The sequence below is a fragment of the Pan paniscus genome, chromosome X, assembly GCF_029289425.2.
Source record: "Pan paniscus chromosome X, NHGRI_mPanPan1-v2.0_pri, whole genome shotgun sequence".
Classification (NCBI taxonomy): Eukaryota; Metazoa; Chordata; class Mammalia; order Primates; family Hominidae; genus Pan; species Pan paniscus.
In genome coordinates, this window is record NC_073272.2 from 151,023,875 (window position 1) to 151,045,093 (window position 21,219).

Genomic DNA, 21,219 nt, shown 5'->3' on the forward strand with positions numbered 1-21,219 from the left:
GGGAGGGGTGTACTACCCGCATCTAGTGGGCAGAAGCCAAGGATGCTGCTAAACATCCTCCAACACACAGGACACCCACCCACCTTATCCCTTGCAGAAAAATTATCTGGTCCAAAGGTCAACAGTGCCATGGTTGAAAAACTCTGCTCAATAGTCTATCTAGGAGAGTGCTCAGGCCAAGCACCATGGCTCACGCTTGTAATCCCAACACTTTGAGAGTCTGAGGCGGGAGGATCACTTGAGCCCAGGAGTTTGAGATTCTGTCTCTACAAATAAATTAAAAAATTAGTTGGGTATGGTATCACATGTTTGTGGTCCCAGCTATGTGGGAGGCTGAGGTGGGAAGATCCCCTGAGCCCAGGGCTTGAGGCAGCATTGAGCCATGATGGTGCCACCGCACTCTAACTTAGGTGACAGAGTGAGACTCTGTCAAAAAAAAAAAAAAACAATGAAGGCCGGGTGTGGTGGCTCACGCCTGTGATCCCACCACTTTGGGAGGCCAAGGTGGGTGCATCAACTGAGGTCAGGAGTTGGAGATCAGCCTGGCCAATATGGTGAAACCGTGTCTCTACTATTAATACAAAAATTAGCCAGGCATGGTGGCGCATGCCTGTAATCGCAGCTACTCAGGAGGCTGAGGCAGGAGAATTGCTTGAGCCCGGGAGGCGGAGGTTGCAGTGAGCTGAGAGTGCGCCATTGCACTTCAGCCTGGGTGACAAGAGCAAAACTCCGTCTCCAGAAATAAATAAATAAATAAATAAATAAATAAATAAAATAAAATAAATAAATAAAGCTCAACCCCCAGGGACTCTTCTTCCAGGTGAAGAAGGGCAAATCCCCAGGCTGCCCCACCTTGAGGGTTAATCCAAACTCCTTGAGACCTACACTCAGCAAGCTCCTCCAAGGCTACACAGTAGGCACTGTGCTGTCAGAAGGAGGCCTCCCTCACGGAGAAAGCCTGTACAAATAAGATCACTTGGAGCCCACAGAACATCAGTGCTGAAGGGCTCTCAGAATCAGCTGATCCATCCCCCGCTCAGAGAGAGAGAACCCGACCGCTGATGACAGCAGCATGGCGTCACGGGAAGGAACAGAAAATGAAGAGGCACATACGGAGCTAGGCTACTAACTGGACACTAACAAATATACCTCATGGTGATTATTTCATAAAGAACTAGAGAGGTGAGAGAAGTCGCCATCACAATAGAGCTACAAGTAATTACTCCCAGCTAGGAGAACTGGGATACGCTCCAGGGAGGGAGCAATATTTCAGCAGGACCCAGAAATGTGAGATTTGTGCGGCAGTTTTAAATGATGGCTAAGAATTCTTTGACACTCTTCCCTTAAGAGGTAGGATATATATTCTCACTTTGAATCCAGACTACCCTCAACTGACTCATAACCTATGGAATTCAATGAAAGTCACGCTGGTAACTTCTGGGGCCAAGTCATAAAAGACCATGATCTAGGCATATATCCCAAAGAACTGAAAACAGTTGTTCAAACAAAGACTTGTGCACAAATGTCCACAGCAGCACTACTCACAATAGCCAAAGGGTGGAAACAACCCAAATGTCCATCAGCTGATGGCTGGACAAGCAAAACATGGTCTACCCGTACAATAGAATACTATTCAACCATAAGAAGAAATGGAGTACTGATCCACGCTACAACAGGCAGGAACTCAGAAAATATCATGCTAAGTGAAATAAGCCAGTCACAAAAGGACAAATACTACCTGATTCCGTTGCTATGAAATGTCCAGAATGGGCAAATCCAGATAGGAAGCAGATGAGCCAGTGCCAGGGGTTAGGGGAGGGGGAATGATGATGATCACACAAAAAAAGTATTTAATGCCACTGAACTGTGTGCCTTAAAATGGTTAAAATGGTAAATGTTATGTGTATTTTACCACAATTTTTAAAAGGTTTCTAGGCCCATCTGTCTTCTACCTTGTCTACTGGAATGTTCATGCTTAGAACCTGAAGGGGCTATGTAAGAAGTTCAAATACAGTTGCCTTGCTATAAGGAAGCTCAAACCAGAGAGGCCACATTTCGGTGTTCCAGTGGACAGCCCCAGCTAAGCCCATCCTTTATGACATGTGAGTAAAAAAAAACCTCCAGATGATTCTAGCCCCCAGCCATTTGAGTCCTCCTAGCTGAGGTCCTAGATACAGTAGAGCAGAGACAGCCATCCTTGCTGCATTATCCTAATTCCCAACCTATGGAGTCTAAGAGCATAGTAAACAGTTGTTTCAAGCCACTAATGTGTGGAGGTTCATTATGCAGCAATAGGCGACAGCAACGGCCTTCAACCTGGGAGAAAGGGGGCAAGTGTCCTCTTGGCAGATAGCACTACAGCAATAATGGAATCCTTGTGTGTCTTTTAAGATACATGTGACTATGTATAGTTGCTTCCAGGTCTGTCTGGACTTTAATCTCCTTGAGGGCAGGTGCATGTTTTACCCTGCTCTGTTTCACCCACAGTGCCCCCACACGGGTCCTGGCTGCTCATTCAGGATAAGGCCTGCTGCCTGCCATCTGCCCTTCAGATCCACTCTCTGTGTCCCAGGCCACTGACTGGTATGAGCTTCATCAAAGGGCTTCTTTGTCCTCTGGCCTCCTTGGGGTTAGGCCATGGGTTTCCTTAGTATCTCAAGTGCCATTCACATCTCAGTTTTTTTTTCCCCCACATTGCCCTTAGGCTGAAAGAAATACCCAATATAGTTCCACCATCCCAGGCTAGTTGAAGCAGCAATAAAAAAAAAAAAAAAAAAAAAGTATAAGGTCAAAATGAGCCCCGGCTGTGCCTGGGCCCTATTTTGGTGGAAATAAATTCCACACTGCAGTAATACTTCCTGTGGAGAGTATCACCTCTAATTTAGAAAATAATCCCAAATACAACCACCTAACAATGACAGCTAGATGTTTTCTAGCTTCTCCTCTACACAGATGTTCACTGAACAGGGGTGTCATATCTGTAGGATTCAACTACAGCAGTTTTTGAAGATATTTCTGCTGTAAAGCAGCAGAACGTTCTGACATCTTGTGAGAAGCCCGAGGTAGAAAACTAATAAAAACAAAGCTCAAAACTGGTTGAAGTGGAGTTGTTCTGCCTATGGAGTAGCCATTCTTTCATTCTTTTACTTTCTTAATAAACTTGCTAGCCGGGCGCGGTGGCTCACACCTGTAATCCCAGCACTTTGGGAGGCCAAGGCGGGCGGTTCACAAGGTCAGGAGAGCGAGACCATCCTGGCTAACACGGTGAAACCCCGTCTCTACTAAAAATACAAAAAAATTAGCTGGGCATGGTGGTGGGCGCCTGTAGTCCCAGCTACTTGGGAGGCTGAGGCAGGAGAATGGCATGAACCCGGGAGGCGGAGTTTGCAGTGAGCCAAGATCGCGCCACTGCACTCCAGACTGGGCGAGAGCGAGACTCCGTCTCAAAATAAATAAATAAATAAATAAATAAACTTGCTTTCAGGCTGGGCACAGTGGCTCACGCCTGTAATCCCAGCACTTTGTGAGGCCATGACAGGTGGATCACCTGAGGTCAGGAGTTCAAGACCAGCCTGGCCAACATGGTGAAACCCCGTCTCTACTGAAAATACAAAAATTAGCTGGGCGAGGTGGCAGGCACCTGTAATCCCGGCTCCTCAGGAGGCTGAGGCAGGAGAATCATTTGAACCCGGGAGGCGGAGGTTGCAGTGAGCCGAGATTGCGCCATCGCACTCCAGCCTGGGTGACAAGAGCAAAAAAAACTCTGTCTCAAAAAATAATAATATAAATAAAATAAAAATAAACTTGCTTTCAAAAAACAAACCAACAAACAAAAAACAACACTGGTTGAAGTGGGAGTGGGGGATTCAGGTGCACCCATTCCTGTCTGGTCCTCTCCCCACACCCCCGCCCCCACCTTGAGAGAGAGGGAATGGACACAATTTGCTGAAGCCACAGCACTGGTAAGGGCAGCCAGGAGAAAGGCAGGCTGGCAGCACACTCCTCCTCGTCCTCAGCGAAGGGGCAAGTGCGGCCTGCACAAATCAGAAACCCTCTGTCTGCTGGCCCCAGGCTGCATCCTGCTTCAAGTGCGGCCATCAGGACTGGAGGAGAAGGGTGGGAAAGGCCTCTGGAGACAGCCAGTGGCCCCCACTGCAGGTGGCCTGCAACATGGGCCATGCTCCAAAGCAGAAGTGCAGGCTCCCATCCCCTTGTAAAGCAGTTTGGAATCAAATGCAAGCGCCAGAAATCCAGCTACCTTCCTGGGCCCTCAGATATGCTTCTAAACATTCATTGCTGCACCAAAAACATCATTACAACCCAATTTTCTGCACATTTATTTTAAAATGCTGAACTTAGAGCATTCTAGGGATTGATTTAAAAATGGTAAAACTGAAACAATGTAAGGAAATATCACATACTAGTTTTCCAAACAAGGAAGAGGATGCTAGTATCTAACTCTTAGCTTCTTACTAGCATCCTGTTTTGGCTATAACAAAATATACTGTATTCAACAGTTTAAAACAATACCCATTTATTATCTCACAGTTCTAGAGATAAAAGTCCAACCCAGGTCTCATTGGGCTAAACTCAAGGTGTGGGCAGGGCTGTGTTCCTTCTGGAGGCTTTAGAGAAAAATCTGTTCCCTGTCTTCTCCAGCTTCTAGAGGCTGTGTGGTCCTTGGCTCCTGGCCCCTTGCTCCATCTTCAAAGCCAGCAATGGCCAGGCGAGTCCTTCGCATATGACACGGCTCTAATCCCCGACTCTTCTACCTCCCTCTTCTGTATTTAAAGGACCCGGGTGATTACATTGGGCCCACCTGGATAATCCAGGATAATAATATTTTAAGATCAGCCGATTGGCAGCCTGAATTCCATCGGCTACCTTACTGAATTTCCCTTGCCATGGAGCCTAACATATTCACAGGTTCCAGAGATCAGGACATGGATGTCTTTGGGGGCTCATTATTATTCTTTCTACCACAGCTTCCCACCCCACTCCATGTGGAACATGTGCCTACATGAAAGATTTTCCGGCCCGTTCTTGATAGGTGTCTACGATGACGTTAAGCTTTTGCATGCAAACCAACATTCACCAGTCAGTGGACCTAGCCTCAGGGAGGGTCCAGTCTGGATTGGGGGACAGGAACCCCTTGAGCCAGTCTGCCCAGGCACCCAAGAGCAGAAGAGGAATAACATGCAAAGTACAAAACCTAAGAGTGAGCCAGGCGTGGTGGCTCACTTTGGGAGCTGGGTAATCCCAGCACTTTGGGAGGCTGAGGCAGGTGGATCACCTGAGGTCGAGAGTTGGAGACCAGCCTGACCAACATGGAGAAACCCCATCTCTACTAAAAATACAAAAAGTTAGCCGGGTGTGGTGGCACATGCCTGTAGTTCCAGCTACTCGGGAGGCTGAGGCAGGAGAATTGCTTGAACCCAGGAGGCAGAGGTTGCAGTGAGCCAAGATCGCGCCATTGCACTCCAGCCTGGGCAACAAGACTGAAACTCCATCTCGAAGGAAAAAAATAATAAAAATAAATAAATAAATAAACCCACCTAAGAGTGAACACACAGCAGAAAAAGCAAAACACCAGGTGGGGAAAAGAACAGAACAGGAGGCCGGGCACAGTGGCTCACGCCTGTAATCCCAGCACTTTGGGAGGCCGAGGCAGGCGGATCACGAGGTCAGGAGATTGAGATCATCCTGGCTAACACGGTGTAACCTCGCCTCTACTACAAATACAAAAAATTAGCCAGGTGTGGTGACAGGCACCTGTAGTCCCAGCTACTAGGGAGGCTGAGGCAGGAGAATGGCGTGAACCCGGGAGGCAGAGCTTGCAGTGAGCCGAGATCGCGCCACTGCACTCCAACCTGGGCGACAGAGCGAGACTCTGTCTCAAAAAAAAAAAAAAAAAAAAAAAAGAACAGAACAGGAAAGTCGACGTGTCTGGAAGGTATCTCTCCTAAACTCACAAGAATGAAACCCAGCTCCTCCCAACACTCCCTTCTGAGCAGACAAAATGGGCCTAATCAGCATCATCTCCACTGAAGGCAACTTCAGGCCCTTCCTCAATGCCTACTGATGCTCACTCCTGGATGGTTTCTGTGCACGTGTTTAAAAACAAACACAAGCTGGGTGCGGTGGTTCACGCCTGTAATCCCAGCACTTTGGGAGGCCAAGGCAGGTGGAACACCGGAGGTCAGGAGTTTGAGACCAGCCTGGCCAACATGGCGAAACCCCGTCTCTACTAAAAATACAAAAAAATTAGCTGGGTGTGATGGCGGACTCCTGTAATCCCAGCTACTCAGAAGGCTGAGGCAGGAGAATCGCTTGAACCTGGGAGGTGGAGGTTGCAGTGAGATCGCACTATTGCACTCCCATCTCAAAAAAAAAACAAAGAAACAAACAACACATTTGAGATACCCTGTGTCCAAAATAATGGAAGGGATAGGGATGTGACCTATGACAGCAAGGAAAAGGCTGAAAACCAGTCAAAGCAGGTAAGACTAACAGGCAGAGTCCCCAGACTTTCTGTCAGACGAGTGCAGCAACTGACTAGTGCCCATAAGGGCGACCCTGGAGCCATCTAGGAAAGGGAAGTTCTCCCTCTCCCTATCATGCCACTGTTCCAGGGACCATTCCTGAACTCGGGCAGGCAGGGTTAAGCATCTCTGGGCCAACTCTGCAGATGCTTTGTGGCCCATCTGGCTCAGCCCAATACCCCAAGTCAGCCCATGAGGCTTCTGCTTGGATCCCAGCCTGGCATCTCAGCACTGCCAGCACACGGGGCCCACTCTGCTCTTACACCCCCCGAACCAAGTTCAAGGACCTTGAAAACAACCCCAATCCAGGGGTAACATGTTGCCACTTCTCACACTTATTCTGCTTGGACTATACAGTGAATTTTTTTTAATGGCAATGTAATTCCTATACAATTCACCCTTTTAAAGTGTACAAGTCAGTACATAGTGAATTTTTAAATGAAGATGCAGTTCCCATACAACTCAGCCCTTTTTTTTTGTTTTGAGACAGAGTCTCGCTCTGTCGCCCAGACTGGAGTGCAGTGGCATCATCTAAGCTTACTGCAGCCTCTGCCTCCCGGATTCAAGAGATTCTCATGCTTTAGCCTCCCGAGTAGCTGGGACTACAAGCGTGTACCACCATGCCCAGCTAATTTTTGTATTTTTAGTAGAGACGGGGTTTCACCATGTTGGCCAGGCTGGTATCAAACTCCTGACCTCAGCTGATCCACCCACCTCAGCCTCCCAACGAGCTGGGTTTACAGGCATGAGCCACTGCGCCTGGCCACAATTCAGCCTTTTTAAAGTGTACAATTCATGGTTTTTAGTACATTCACATATTTTGCAATCATAAACTCTATCTAGTTCCAGAACATTGTCATCATCCCAAACAGAAACCCCTTGCCCATTAAGCAGACACTCCCCATCCCCCTTCATCCCAGCTGCTGGCAACCACTAATCTACTTTCTGTCTCTATGGATTTGCCAACTCTGGACATTTTGTATAAATGATGCCTTTCAAGGTTTGCATCACATATTTTTAAAATGTGGCTTGGAATGTCTTGCTCACTTGGAGCCAGGTGCCGTGCTAAATGCTTTATACATTTCTACTCATTTAATCCTAATAACCACCCCATGAGGTAGATAGTGTTGTTATCCCTATTTCACAGATGAGGAAACCGTAGCACCGAGCAGTTAGGCAAATGGGACAGAGTCATAGCAGCACTGGGCAGGTATGCTTTAAAGCCTACACTCCTTGTGTAAGCTGGACCTCTCTTTAAGGGAGCAGGCACTTGGTGGCTTGCCAACATGCTCATCAAGTTTATTCTTTTATTCTTTTGTTTTGTGTGTGTGTGTGTGTGTGTGTGTGTGTGTGTTTTAAGACAGGGTCTCACTCTGTCACCCAGGCTGAAGTGCAGTGGTGCGATCTTGGCTCATTGCAACCTCTGCCTCCCAGGCTCAAGCAATCCTCCCACCTCAGCCTCCCGAGTAGCTGGGACTACAGGCGCATGCCACCACGCCTGGCTAATTTTTGTATTTTTTGTAGAGATGGGGCTCTTGTTATGTTACCCAGGCTGGTCTCGAACTCCTGAGCTCAAGTAATCTGGCCACCTCAGCCTCCCAAAGTGCTGAGATTACAGGCATGAGCCACTGCGCCCGGCCCCCTCATCATGCTTATTCTTGACCACTTCTCACATTCCTATTACCTGCATGATCCCTGAAGGTATCTGTGTTCATGCCTTCTGCTCTGGTTATGCAGGTAAACCTGAGTTCAAATCCAATTCAGCTAAGTGTTAAGTTCCTAAACCTCTCTGGGCCCCATATTTTTCAATCGAGAAGTGGGTTACCAGTTACCTGTAAGACTCTATGTAAAAGGGCCACTATGGACATCAGGAGGTGATATGGGTCACAGTGCCAACAGGTCGGGATAATGTGGCGAGGCAGAGGGCCTGGCATATAGGTGTTCCAGAAATGAAGCTCCTGTTAAGATTACTACCCATCCACATCACTGACAGTCTTCTCCTTGCTGCTCAAAAGAACAGCTTCCCATTTCTGGAGGCACATACAGGCAGCATACCTGTCCTCAGAGGACTTTTTGGAACTAGTAAAATACACAGCAGACTGAAAAGCCCTCTGTAATTAGAACAAAGATAACTTGTTAACCGCCCTTTAAACTCCTGGGAGCCTAAAGCCAGCCTCTACTTGCTACTTGCTAGAGCCTGGAAGGATTTCTCAGATTATGCAGAGCTGCTTCTGTGTGCTTTCTGAGGTCTGCCAGGGTTACTCAGCCACATCCCACTACTGAGGACCAGGACCAAGAATAAAGTGGCTCTCAGCAGGCCTACCCAAAATGCCACTCCAGGGCCCAAGAAGAGCCAACTGGTGCCTAACTGAGGCACTTGCTTTGTGTTTGTCATTTTGACGCAGCAGCTCTGAGACTACCAGGATCCCAGAGAAGACCACCAATGCAAAAATCGTATTATCTTATTTTGGACAAAAGATCCAGAAAACTGTTGGCTGGGCACGGTGGCTCACACCTGTAATCCCAGCACTTTGGGAGGCCAAGGCAGGTGGATCATGAGGTCACGGGATAGAGACCATCCTGGCTAACATGGTGAAACTCTGTCTGTACTAAAAATACAAAAAGTTAGCCGGTGTGGTGGCTGGCGCCTGTAGTCCCAGCTACTCAGGAGGTTGACGCAGGAGAATGGTGTGAACCCAGGAGGTGGAGCTTGTAGTGAGCCGAGATCGCGCCACTGCACTCTAGTCTGGGCGACATAGCAAGACTCTGTTTCCAAAAAAAAAAAAAGATCCAGAAAACTGGGCCCTTATCTTGAAACCAAAGCTGCTTCTAGTTTCAGTTAATTAATTTAAACAATAAGCTGGGCGTGGTGGCTCACGCCTGTAATCCCAGAACTTTGGGAGGCCGAGGCGGGCGGATCACGAGGTCAGGAGTTCGAGACCAGCCTGGCCAACACAGTGAAACCCCATCTCTACTAAAAATACAAAAATTAGCCAGGCATGGTGGCGCATGCCTGTAGTCCCAGCTACTTGGGAGCCTGAGGCAGGAGAATTGCTTGAACCCAGGAGGCGAAGGTTGCGGTGAGCCGAGATCAGGCCATTGCACTCCAGCCTGAGCAACAGAGCTAGACTCCATCTCAAAAAAATTAATTAATTAATTAAAAATAATTTAAACAATAAAAGATAACTGGGTAGCAGTCTTATCTGGGTTGAATCCTGGCTCTATGTCTTCTGAGCTATATGACCAGGGCCCCCTCATCTGAAAGCCAGTGATAATATCTAGCCTGCAAAATTGTCGAGGCAATTTAAAGCAATATATGTGAAGTGCCTGGCACACAGGAAGAACTCAGGAGATGGTAGCTGGTAGCAAGGCTGTAGATCTAAGCCTGGTCCCCTCAAAACACCTTTGTGATTGTCAGGCATCATATGGATGATCAAACAGGTTCGGGGAACTCATTTTCCCATGGTCCCTAAGTGGTCGAAGTGGGGTACCTCCAGGTGCAAGGGCATATGCCTAGGGCTTAAAGGCAGTGACTGCGCAGTCAGACAAGCCTTGCATCAAATCATAATTCTGGCAATCGCTGTGTGACCTAAGGCAAGTTACTTCACCTCTCTGTGCCTCTGTTTCCTTATCTATAAAACAGATGTACTGTTTCTGTCTCCTCTACCACCTCTTAAATCAACAATTGTAACATGCAAATCTGAGACCCAATCATTTCTATTCCCCACCTTCTCAACGGGCACACCATGTTGAAGACTTTCAGAAGACAGCTTTGAAGGGAGTATCATTTTTCTAACTTTTTTTGTGCTTCTACTTTCAAGATTTCCATGTCATTAGATGCAAGTCAATCAAATGATCATACATTTTCCTACAAATGCATTGTAAACAAAATAAAAATTTTATCCCAAAGGGAAAATGAAAAAGAAAATTCAACAACTCTTTACCCCTATAACTTCCTTTATTTTTCTCCATAGCACTGACAATATATATAGATTTCAATGTTGGGCTTGTTTTCTGCCCGGACCAGGATGTAAGCTCCATGAAGACAGTCTCAGTTTTGTTCACTACCGCATCATCAGTTCCTAGAACAGAGCCTGGCACCTCTGCAGAATGTTAAATGGCTCTTCGTGAATCAACTCCAGGTGGGTTGCCCACATGAAAAACATTTCTGCATCTTTTGCAAAAGTGGCTTGGCTAGTACCATCCACTGTTTTCCAGTGTTCCTTTATGTGACATAAATCTTACTAGAACTCAGTACTAGGACAAAGTGTGTGTGAGTGTGTGAGTGTGTGAGTGTGTGTGTGTGTGTGTTTCCTGAGCTCACATATTTTCCACCAGCTGGGTTCGCTTCTATTGTCAGGAAGCTTGGAGCATAATTCACGTTCAATTACAGTGTTTCCCTTAATCCCTTTTTCTGATGGGGACATAGGATAAAAATAAGTGTAAGAAGATTCTGTTGGTACATGTTTAAGACCCTATTTTTAACCACAGACTGCATTTATTCTAATAAGATGCTTCTCAAACTTGAATGTGCCAGAGAATCACCCGCGGATCTAGTTGAAATGCAGAATCAGACTCAGTAGGTCGGGGGCGGGGCGTGAGATGCTGCAGTTCTTACAAGCTCCCAGGTGATGCCTATGCGGCTGGGCCCTGGACCACATTTTGAGTAGCAGAGGGTCTAAGAAACGTGCTTCCTTGATTCAGCGGGATTTCTCTCTCCTGCTCCTTGGCAAAACATGACCAAAGTCTCAAAAACTGAAGCGGACGGCAGAAGCACCTAGAGAGCTGGTTAGACCTACGCCTCGCTGACCCCCCCTCCCCCAGCCCATGCCCGCTGTGATCCCGATGAAAGGGGCTAGGAATCCACCTAGGAAGTTCCCCAGGTGCTTCTGCTGTCGGTGGCCTCGCAGCAAATTTCGAAAATGACTGCTCTCTTCAAGGTTTTCTCAAAGGTAAACTCTTGGGGACAGCTGTTGTCACCAGTGGTACACCTGCTCGTTCAGGATTTTAGGGGGCCCATCCCGCTGTTTCCAGCCCAGCGTCAGGAGGGGACCCACCCCTCCTCTCCGGCTACTCCGACCGCGGCGGAGTCAACCCCCACGGGCCCGGGGCTCGGACCCCCGCCGCTCCGCCTCGCACAGCCCGGCCGGCCGGTGGCAGCCACCGCAGGCCCGAGAGGCGGGGACCGTGCCGCTCATGCGCAGAGCGACCCCTGGGCCCACAAGGCGGGGTCCCCGCGCGCCCCCCGCCCGCCTTACCTCGCTGGACCAGGGTGGCCAAGGAGAAAGCGAGGCAGACAAGGAACGCCGAGCGCCAGGCCACCATGGCTGGGAGCAGGCGGAGGGCCCCGGAGGAGCACAGTTAGCGCGAGAGCGCCCGAAGGGGAGGCCGAGGAGGAGCGGGAGGAGGAGCCCCGCCGCCTCTGCAGGATCCCGCCCAAAGCGCGCGCGCGCGCGCGGCGCGGCCCCGGGAAGATGGAGGTCGGGCGCGCTAGAGAGCCGGCGCCTGAGGGCGCCTGGGCTGGGGTTAGGCCGGGGGGGCGGGGCGAGGCTGCAGTATCGGGGGCGGGTCCGCGTTCTGGAGGCGGGGCTCCGGGCGAGGGGCGTGGCCTGCGGGCACCCAGCGGGTGGGGAGGTCTGGGTTGGGTTGGGCTGGGTCCAGCGGCAGCGCGCGGTCCGCAGACCCTGTCCCACCTCGGTCCTGGAGACCGAAGTCTCGGAGGTGGCCCCGCGGACCTGGAGCAGTGAGTCACCAGTGCCGGGGAGCGGGAGGCGGCAGCGCCGGTGGGCGCCTATTTCCTCCCGGGTGACCTTGAGAAGGGCTCTTCCCCTTCTGGCCTTGGTGTTCTCCCGGTGAAGGGTTGTTCCCTTGGGGCCCCTCCAGACACCGTCCAGCACGGAGCCCCGCACTCTGTCCCCACCCGCTGTTCCCTGCAGGAGTGAAACCCTGGCCGGAGACTGAAGGAAAGGACCGTTTTCGCGACTGGCTGCGGTCAACAAGCAGTGACACGTCTCGAGAAAACGAGGCCGGGGGCGCCCGGGTGGGCGAGAGGGGAGGATGGGGGCGTCCCGGAGCCGAAGCGCCGCGGGCTCGGGAGACTGGGGGTAGGGACTGGGTCAGCTCTCCCGAGGCTTTGATGAATGCGCTGAAAGTGCAAGTTCATATCTGCAGAGTCGATCTCAAAAACGTGCTTAATGACCGACAAACGCGCTGCAGTCCTTTCCCATGAACCCCCGCAAACGGAGTCCGTCTCCCAGACCCGAAGAAATCAGATTACGATACTGTGCCGACCAGCAAAATGCCCGCTGCAGCAGTTGATGGGAATGCTCCCTAGAAGAGCCCCAGCTGCAACCGGCTCTCGAAGACAAAGAGGAAGCGCTACTGCTCTCCGGAGTGGCAGCGTGAGCCTGTCCCTGCCATTATGCGGCACCGGCTGCCCAGGGCCACATCCTCCTTAGAGGGCGGCTACTACCACCTCCCCTCAATATCCATTCGGCAGCTTTCCTGTGCCCCCAACCCAGCCCTCGCTGCCATAGGCACCCCCCTCAGTGGCTCCCACCAACCCCTAAGGAACAGTGGGGTGTGGGGTCTCCCTGAGATGGAGCCGAAATCTCCCGTGTGACTTACATCCATTGCCCTGAATCTTAGGGCTGCAGAAACAAAACAGCATATGAGGAGTGGATCTTCCCAGGCTCAGGGCATTAATTACTCTATGAATGGAACATTATTCCATTCTAGCTGTAGAATTAACAGAAATAGCTGGTAGTTATTGAACACACACTATACACATGGCATATTCCAGGCATTTTACCCTTAATTTTTATTCCTCACAATGCCTTATGTATCATCACCTATTAACGAGGGAAAAGCAGCAAAATGGAGGTTACTTGAGGTTGGGGAGTTAGCCAGGTCTAGTCTCATGTGTCAAAGGGGGAGGGTACCACTAGGAATCCCAGCTGGTGAATGGCTAAGAATGTGTGCTGTAGAGCCAGACCGGGTACAAATCCTGGCTAAACCCAACAAGGTTGTGCTAAGGATTAAATGAGGTGGTGAAAAGTGGACAGCCTGCACACAGTGACAGAGGGCAGGGACCATTACTGGTTAATCTAGTAACGGCTAAGGAAATAGTGGCCACTGTGAGGTCAGGAGGTTACTGTCTATTCCAGGCTGTGGACATGCCCCCACCTTTGCTACTAAGTGCCCTGAGCCATTCCATAGGCCCTGGTGGTACCATCTGTACCTGGAGGGCAGTAGATTTTCTGGTCTTTAGGAGTCTTCCAGGATCTGATGGGTAAACCCTGATGCATACACACTCATCTACACTGAGAAGGTGAGAAGCATGTAACCTCTAAGTTTGAGGCCATGTCAATCAATATGCAGTGGACAGTCACACTCAACTGGAACTCTAGCTGCTAAAGGTGCTACAATGCCATATGCAATAAGACTGTCTTCTAGCTCAAGAATAGTTCTCAAACTACACCCCGTGGGCTAAATCCTACTCCCACCTGTTTGTTCAGCCTTCCAGCTAAAAGTAGTGGTTGCATTTTTAAATGGTTGAAAAAAATCAAAAGAATGTTATGACATGAGAAAGTGATACAACATTCAAATTTCAGGGTTCATGAAGTTTATGAGAACACAGCCACGCCCATTGATTTTTGTATTCCCTATGGTGGCTTTTGTGCTGCCACAGTGGAGTTGAACAGTTGTGATAGAGACCATGGGGCACACAAAGCCTAAAATATTTACTGTCTAACCCTTACAGAAAAAGTTTACTGACCTCCGTTCTAGCAGATTGAACCATGGCAAGGATGAACATTAGCAGGTGATGATATGGGACCTTAAGAGTGTGCTCCTCTAAAGCGCAAAATGAACATAGATGACCTGCTCTGACACAGGAATAAGAACCAAAAGAAAAAGACAATGTTTATCATTGTGGCCAAAAGATACTCACAAATAGTTCCTTAATCAAAATATTGCAAATGTCCGAGATGGATTATCCTACCAGATACCTCTCCCTTTGTAAAATAGCTTATCTTGATCCTGGTTTGTCTCTCAGTCTCTTGTAAGTTAGGTTAATGTGAGTTAGAGAGGGCTGATTTGCCTGCCAGGCTGAAGACCTGCTGGGAACTTAGTGAGCCTCTCAGTCAGGTACTGCTATCCTGCTGAATTGCAATTAAACATGCAGTTGATTTACATACAGGAAATTGTACACTTAAAAACTATGATCTGGGAGTACCTCCCCAACTTAGTTTGGAAGTGTATTTCCCAGGAGGAAAAAAATTATTATTAAAAAATTTTTTTCAAAGCCATTATCTGTGCTCCCCGCCCCCACACATCATCTATACTCCCCACTGCCAATGCACATGGGTTCAGGGACCCACTCTTGCCCAAGCCTGCCTCGTCTACACACCACTCCCTTGTTCCCACCCTCTTGCTACACCTAGTTCCTCCCTGAACTTCTCATACCCTGAAAACTGCCATCAATTGGAAAACCATTTGGCCTGACAAGATTCTCTCCTAAAAATGTCCACCTTTCCCAAGCTGTGGCCAGTGTGGCATGGATAAACAGCCACCAGGGTGGCCTGGGAAAACAGGAGAGGCCCACATATAGGGCTGGGTGGGTTTACACCAATCTCAGGTAAATAGGATTATGTGGGCCAGCTAGGTATCCATGGGTCATGGGTTTACATACAGGAAATTGTGCACTTAAAAACCATGATCTGGGAGCACCTCCCCAACTTAGTTTGGAAGTGTATTTCCCAGGAGAAAAAAAATATTATTATTAAAAAAAAATTTTTCAAAGCCATTATCCGTGCTCCCCGCCCCCACACATGGTATATACTTTGGGGACAAAGACTATACTTTCAGGAATTATTTCTGTAGTACATTACTAGAGAATGTTCTCTGAATGTGCAGAGCACAGAAAAATACAAAATAATAATAAATTCCAAATCAGCTATCTGAGTACCTGGGTGGCCTCCCTCACCCATGATCAAAATCAGCTGTGGAAGGGCCTTGCCACCACCCCCACCACTGCTGAAGATGCCCATCAGGAGAGCACCACTGTCCATGCTGACAGCACCCCTTCCTGAATACCCACCCCGCCATTGATCCTTAGGGACCAGAGCCGAGAGGGAGTCCACATGGGAATGAGGGCAGGGGCCAAAGGCTTTGCCCCAACTCAAGGTCACCTTCTGTGCCCTGGGACCCAAAGCAGCTCTGCTGGTGCTTAGGGCTTCGTCTACCCTCCCACAGCCTTGGAGCTTAATCCCTCTAACCAAACCTGTTGGAGGGCCCTGGCTGGGTACAAAGGGACAGCACACCCTCCCTTCCCACCTCACTCCCCACTGTGCGGGGCAATTAAGAGACAAAGACTCACTTGCATCTCAATGGGCATGCAAACAGCCCTGGCTGGCTGGGGGGAGGGGCGCATGGGGCTCTACAGCAATTTTCCCAAATGCCTGACTTCACAGTCAAGTTTCACCAGTCCCAGGAGAAATACAAAAAAATGAGGTTGTCGTGGCAAGTTTCCCCCCATAAAGCTAGAGTATTGACCTTTATCTTGAAATCATGAACTTGTTTTGGTGTACAAAAGTCCTTTTATTTCATGAAAAGATGGTAGTGTTTTGTTTAATATGCTTACTTTGCAAAATAAGAAGTTGGCAACCCTACCCGTCCCCAAACTGAAAAAAGAAAAGAAATCTACTCATTGGTGAAGTTCACAAGTCTGGGAACCGCTGGCTATCCCAATAATATTCAGCCCACCCAGGCCCAGATACATAGGAATTTTTGGAACACACCCCGTATGTAAACAGAAGCCCTGAAAATGCATTCTAAAACAATGCTTCCTCTGATATTTTTTGAGTCGTAAGCACATTATCCCTTAGTCTCCTCCGCCTCTCCACAGCCTTCTTATTCTCTCCTCTCTTGGATTTTACAGTATGGCAAGGACAGGCAGGGCTTTGAATGCCATGCTAATGAGCAAAGATTTGGTTCTGAAAACAGAGGAGGAGCCACTGAACGCTTTTAAGCATGAAGCAGCAGCGACAGGGAGCTGGTCTACAGGAGTGCTACTGGCATCATGTAGGGAGAGAGGCTGGGGACTGTGGGGCTGGAGAGAGGAGTTTGGATTCCTGGTGTGGACGTGGTGGCGGTAGCAATTGCCATAGAAAAGAGGGCCTGGGTATGTAGGCCTGGCCCAATTCTCAGGACTGGGAAGAAAAGGAAGTCCAAGGGCGGAGACAGATGATAGGCAATTATTACTCTGTGTGATGCAGGTGGTTAAAGAGTTGAGCACACGGTGTGATGGGAACACGGAGGTGCAGCCCCTCTCCCAGTGCATGGTCAGTGTAGAGCTGACTCAAAGAAATAATGGTTTGGCCTGCAGACGGCAGGGTGTTCTGAGAGAACCGCTGAAATGAGAGGAAGTGCAACACGTAGAATCGAATTGGCTGGAACCAGGTCACACAGGACTTGCAGACCGGGTGAAGATCGGACTGTACTCAAAGGCAACCATGAACCCCCAGGAGTGTTAAGTGGGGATGGGGTGGTACTGCCGGGTGATAAGATCAGATTGACGTTCCATGATTTCATTTATCCATGGAGTCTCAGGACTCTGTTGTACAGAACCCAGAAAATGCTGCTCTAGGTGACAGGAGCCATTAGAGTGAAAAGCTGGGGAGAGTGGAGAAGAGACAGAGGTGGGGGAGGAGAGGGAGGAGGCAGTGCAGAAGTCCCGGGAATGCTTTGGCTGGGCTCAGGAGGAAGGGCGAGGTGGCGTGGAGACTCTCCTGCTCTGCCTGCTTGTCCCAGAAACAGCCCAGTGTGGTGGGTCAGGAGCAGCGGCTTCACAGACAGCAGGGTCATCTTCCATTGCCATGTTTCTGCAGAGCAGCACCCCCTACCACCACCACCACCACCACCAATCACTCCTGTCTTACATGCAGCAGAGTCGCTCACTCCCAAAGGGGACCCTCTGTAATGTAATGCAACAAATTTCAATGAGATAGGAATCATCTCATCTTTTTTGATTCCTGTTAGGATTCCCATTGGTGGTTTGAGGAACTTTCTTAACACACCAACGACCACACGATAGTGATGATATTGGCAATTATGGCCATGGTGACTATGATCCCAAAAGAAAAGAAGACGATGCCAAAGGCTGGTGGGTCACGACTTCGTTTTAAGGCTCATTATCACGGGAAGGCGTCCTCTTCCTCGGAAATCTAAATGCAGAACACCCAGCCATCTTCAGGAAGCCTGTGTGTGCCAAGTCAGGCAGGGCAAAACCTTATACCTGCATGTTTTCCTAATGTGAGAGACTGCTCTGTAAATTTCTTTCTAGTGCTCAGTCGAGTTAATATGGAATTTGCATAAGCACTTGGCAAGAAATAACGTATGTCTCTGTAATATTTCCGAGGCAGTATTTTCTCCTCCAAACCCTGACCTCTGTAGGAACGGGACTTAACATTTGCCTCCCAAATGCAGAGTAGGGCTGTATTTAACTTACCCAGTGAAGTCTCCCCTAAGCACTCAGGGGACTCAAACCACAGAAACCAACATTTGGTCTCTTTGAATTAAGTCTTTTCATATAATTGAAGCAGCCCAAGAAACCTCCCAGAAAATGTTTCGGAACACAAATGTGGAATGGGGCATCCAATTAACAGCAATAACATTTTGTTCAAAAATAACTTTTGCAGACATATTGCGATGTCCAAAACAGAACTGCCCATTACTGGCCTCCAAACCACTCTGCTCTTCCCACAAGTGTTCTCCTATCTTAGTAAATGGCACCACCAATCTCCCAGTTGCTAGGGCCCAAACCTTGGAGGCAGAAGTTCCCCCCTCCCCTGGTCTCACTCACTCCATTACCAAATCCTGAGAACTCTGTCTCCTAAAGTCTTGAATGTGTACACTCATCCCTGCCCTGAATAACTGCACAACAGCCTCCTCCAGCCCGTTTTTTTTTACCCAGCAACCACGGGAAGCTTCTTAAAAAGTAAATCAGATCATGTTGTTCCCTTGCTTAAAACCCTCTAGTCTCATGTCCCAGGTCTTCCATCTCACTCACAGTAAATCCAAATTTCTGTTCATGGTCTACACAGCCCCACATGATGTGATCAGGCCCCTGCCTCCCTATTTAATTCTTCAACTCATTCCAGCTTCCCTTCTACACTGCCTCCCGCCCCACAACCGTCACCTCCCTGACCCCACCACTCCACCTGTCTGGAATAACTTCCCTTCCTTCCTTCACCTGGCCGTTCCCAGTTTATCCCTCATGCCATAAAAGAACATACTGTTCCCAGCCTAGGAAAGGCTCAGGACCCGTGCCTTCTACCCTCACAGACCCTATGCTGAGTCCACCTTAACACTGAGCTTTGAATCCAGATGTGAGTTCAACTTGCTTTGCAATTTGCTGTCTCCTCACACCGGTCCTGTTTCTCAACCCTAGCAGCATGACAGAATCTTTGAGGAAGCTTTTTTTTTTTTTTTCATTTAAATTGAGGTAAAATTCATATAATATAAAATTAACCTTTAAATGTGTACAATTTAGTGGCATTTGCTACATTTGCAATATTGTGCAACTATCACCTCCATCTAGTTCTAGAACATTCCCATCACCCCAAAAGGAAATCCCAGACGCGTTAAGCAGTCACTCCCCATTAGCCCTCCCCCAGCCCCGGGCAACCACTAATCTTTCTGTCTTTATGGATTTTGCCTATTGTGGACATTTTGTATAAATGGAACCATACACTATGTGGCCTTTTGTGTCTGGCTTCTTTTGCTGAGCGTAATGTTTTTGAGGCTCGTTCATGTTCTACTATGTATCAGAATTTCATGTCTTTTATGGCTGAATACTATTCAATTGTATAATAATACCACATTTTGTTGATCCATTCATCAGTAGACAGATATTTGGGTTGTTTCCAATTTGGGGCTATTGTGAGCAATGCTGCTATGAACATGGATGTACATACAAGCTTTTTGGTGGACATGTGTTTTTATTTCTCTTGGGTATACACATGAATTGCTGGGTATCAGGGAAGCTTTGAAAACCACGTTTGCCAGGGCTCTACTCTCCAAGTTTTCAATGTACTTGGCCTGAGGCAGGATAAGGCATTCCTATCCATCTAAAAGCTGAGACCATGGCTGGGCAAACTAAGGCCAGTGGGCCAAGTCCCGCCCACTGCCTGTTTTCATGTGACCCCTAAACAAAGAATGGTTGAGAAAAATAAAAACGAAGAATATTTTGTGACACATGAAAATGATGTGACATTTACTTTTTAGTATTTGAGAGGCCAAGGTGGGAGGATCACTTGAGCCCAAGAATTCCACACCAGCCTAGGCAACATAGCAAGATCTCATCTCTACAAAAAATAAAAAGTTAGCCAGGCATGGTGGTGTGCACCTGTAGCCCCAGCTACTTGGGAGGCTGAGGCAGGAGAATGACTTGAGCCCCGGAGGTCAAGACTGCAGGGAGCCATGATCACGCCACTACACTCCAGGCTGGACAGCAGAGTGAGACCCTGTAACCAAAAAACAAAAAAACAAAACAAAAAAGTTTCAGTATCCGTAGAGTGTTATTGGCACACAGTCACACCCACTTGTTTACATACTGTCTATAACTGCTTGTGTGCTACCAGGTCAGAGTCGAGGAGAGGCAACAGATTGTATGGCCCTCAAAGCTGAATATTCACTATCTGGTCCTTTACAGAAAAAGTTTGCTGGCCCCTACCTTTGTCCACTCTCAGTCCTCTTGTTACTAGATCTTTCAGCAATGGTGGGCATGGTTGATCACTCTCTACTGCCTGAAATACTTTCTTCAACTTGACTGCTGGAAACCCACTCTTTTCCAGGGCTGCCTCTCTGGAGCTTGGGTAAGTACTACTGGGGGTGGATCTGTGGGTTCCAGTGTTCAGCAGCTAAGGCACTTTCCCTCTCTCATTTGGATGTCAGTGGGACAGGGGAGGTATTAGTAGATCACTTCGTGGCTGTGGGCAAGTCACTCTTCTTCCCTGGGGCTTGTTTTTTTTTTAATTCTGTAAACTGAGTTGGTTGGATAAGACTATCTCTAAGGTTTCAAGCTCTCTGATGATCACAGTATCGAGCACTGTCACCTGCATTACCTTGTCAAATCCTCCCGGCAACCCACGGAGGATGGCACCATTTCTATCATTACTGCAATCTTACAGATGCAGTAATATTCAGAGAAGGAAACTGACTTTAGCCAGGTCACCTGGCAAGTCAGCGGCCAACCCCGGGCTCAAACTAATGTCCAGCCGACCCCACTCTCTCTAATAGAAAGACAGATGTGCCAGGCACCTGCTGTTTAAGCCAACAAGACCTCAGAGAACTTGTGGGGCTGGGGAGGGCACACTGGCAGGTGATGGCTGGGTCTGCTTTGCGTCATGGATGTAGGCAGCAGTGAGTGAGACCCGAGAAGCCCTGGGCAATGTGCCCAACACTGTGATAAACACTTGACAAATCTCATACTTAATAATTTCAATACTTCAGCCAGGCATAGTGGCTCGCGCCTGTAATCTCAGTATTTTGGGCGGCTGAGGTGGGTGGATCATCTGAGGTCAGGAGTTCGAGACCAGCCTGACCAACATGGCGAAACCCTGTCTCTACTAATAATACAAAAATTAGCCAGGCATGGTGGTGGGCGCCTGTAATC

The 21,219-nt window shown here is 48.6% G+C and overlaps 1 protein-coding gene and 1 pseudogene across 3 annotated transcripts in view; one reads left to right on the forward strand and one right to left on the reverse strand.

Annotated features, from left to right (window-relative positions):
• The window catches only part of CD99L2 (CD99 molecule like 2), a 131,983-nt gene extending 119,913 nt beyond the window's left edge, over window positions 1-12,070 (reverse strand). For 2 of the 3 annotated variants that reach the window (XM_034949820.2, XM_034949818.3), the window contains exon 1: window positions 11,801-12,070. In XM_034949820.2, the coding sequence (XP_034805711.1) occupies window positions 11,801-11,867 (67 nt within the window). In that variant the 5' untranslated portion in view covers window positions 11,868-12,070. The remainder of the gene's footprint in view (window positions 1-11,800) is intronic. The other variant, XM_034949819.3, reaches the window with a different exon arrangement.
• A 3,324-nt stretch (window positions 12,071-15,394) lies between these two features.
• LOC112438653 (small nucleolar RNA U3) lies at window positions 15,395-15,509 on the forward strand (annotated as a pseudogene).
• Window positions 15,510-21,219: the final 5,710 nt, after the last annotated feature.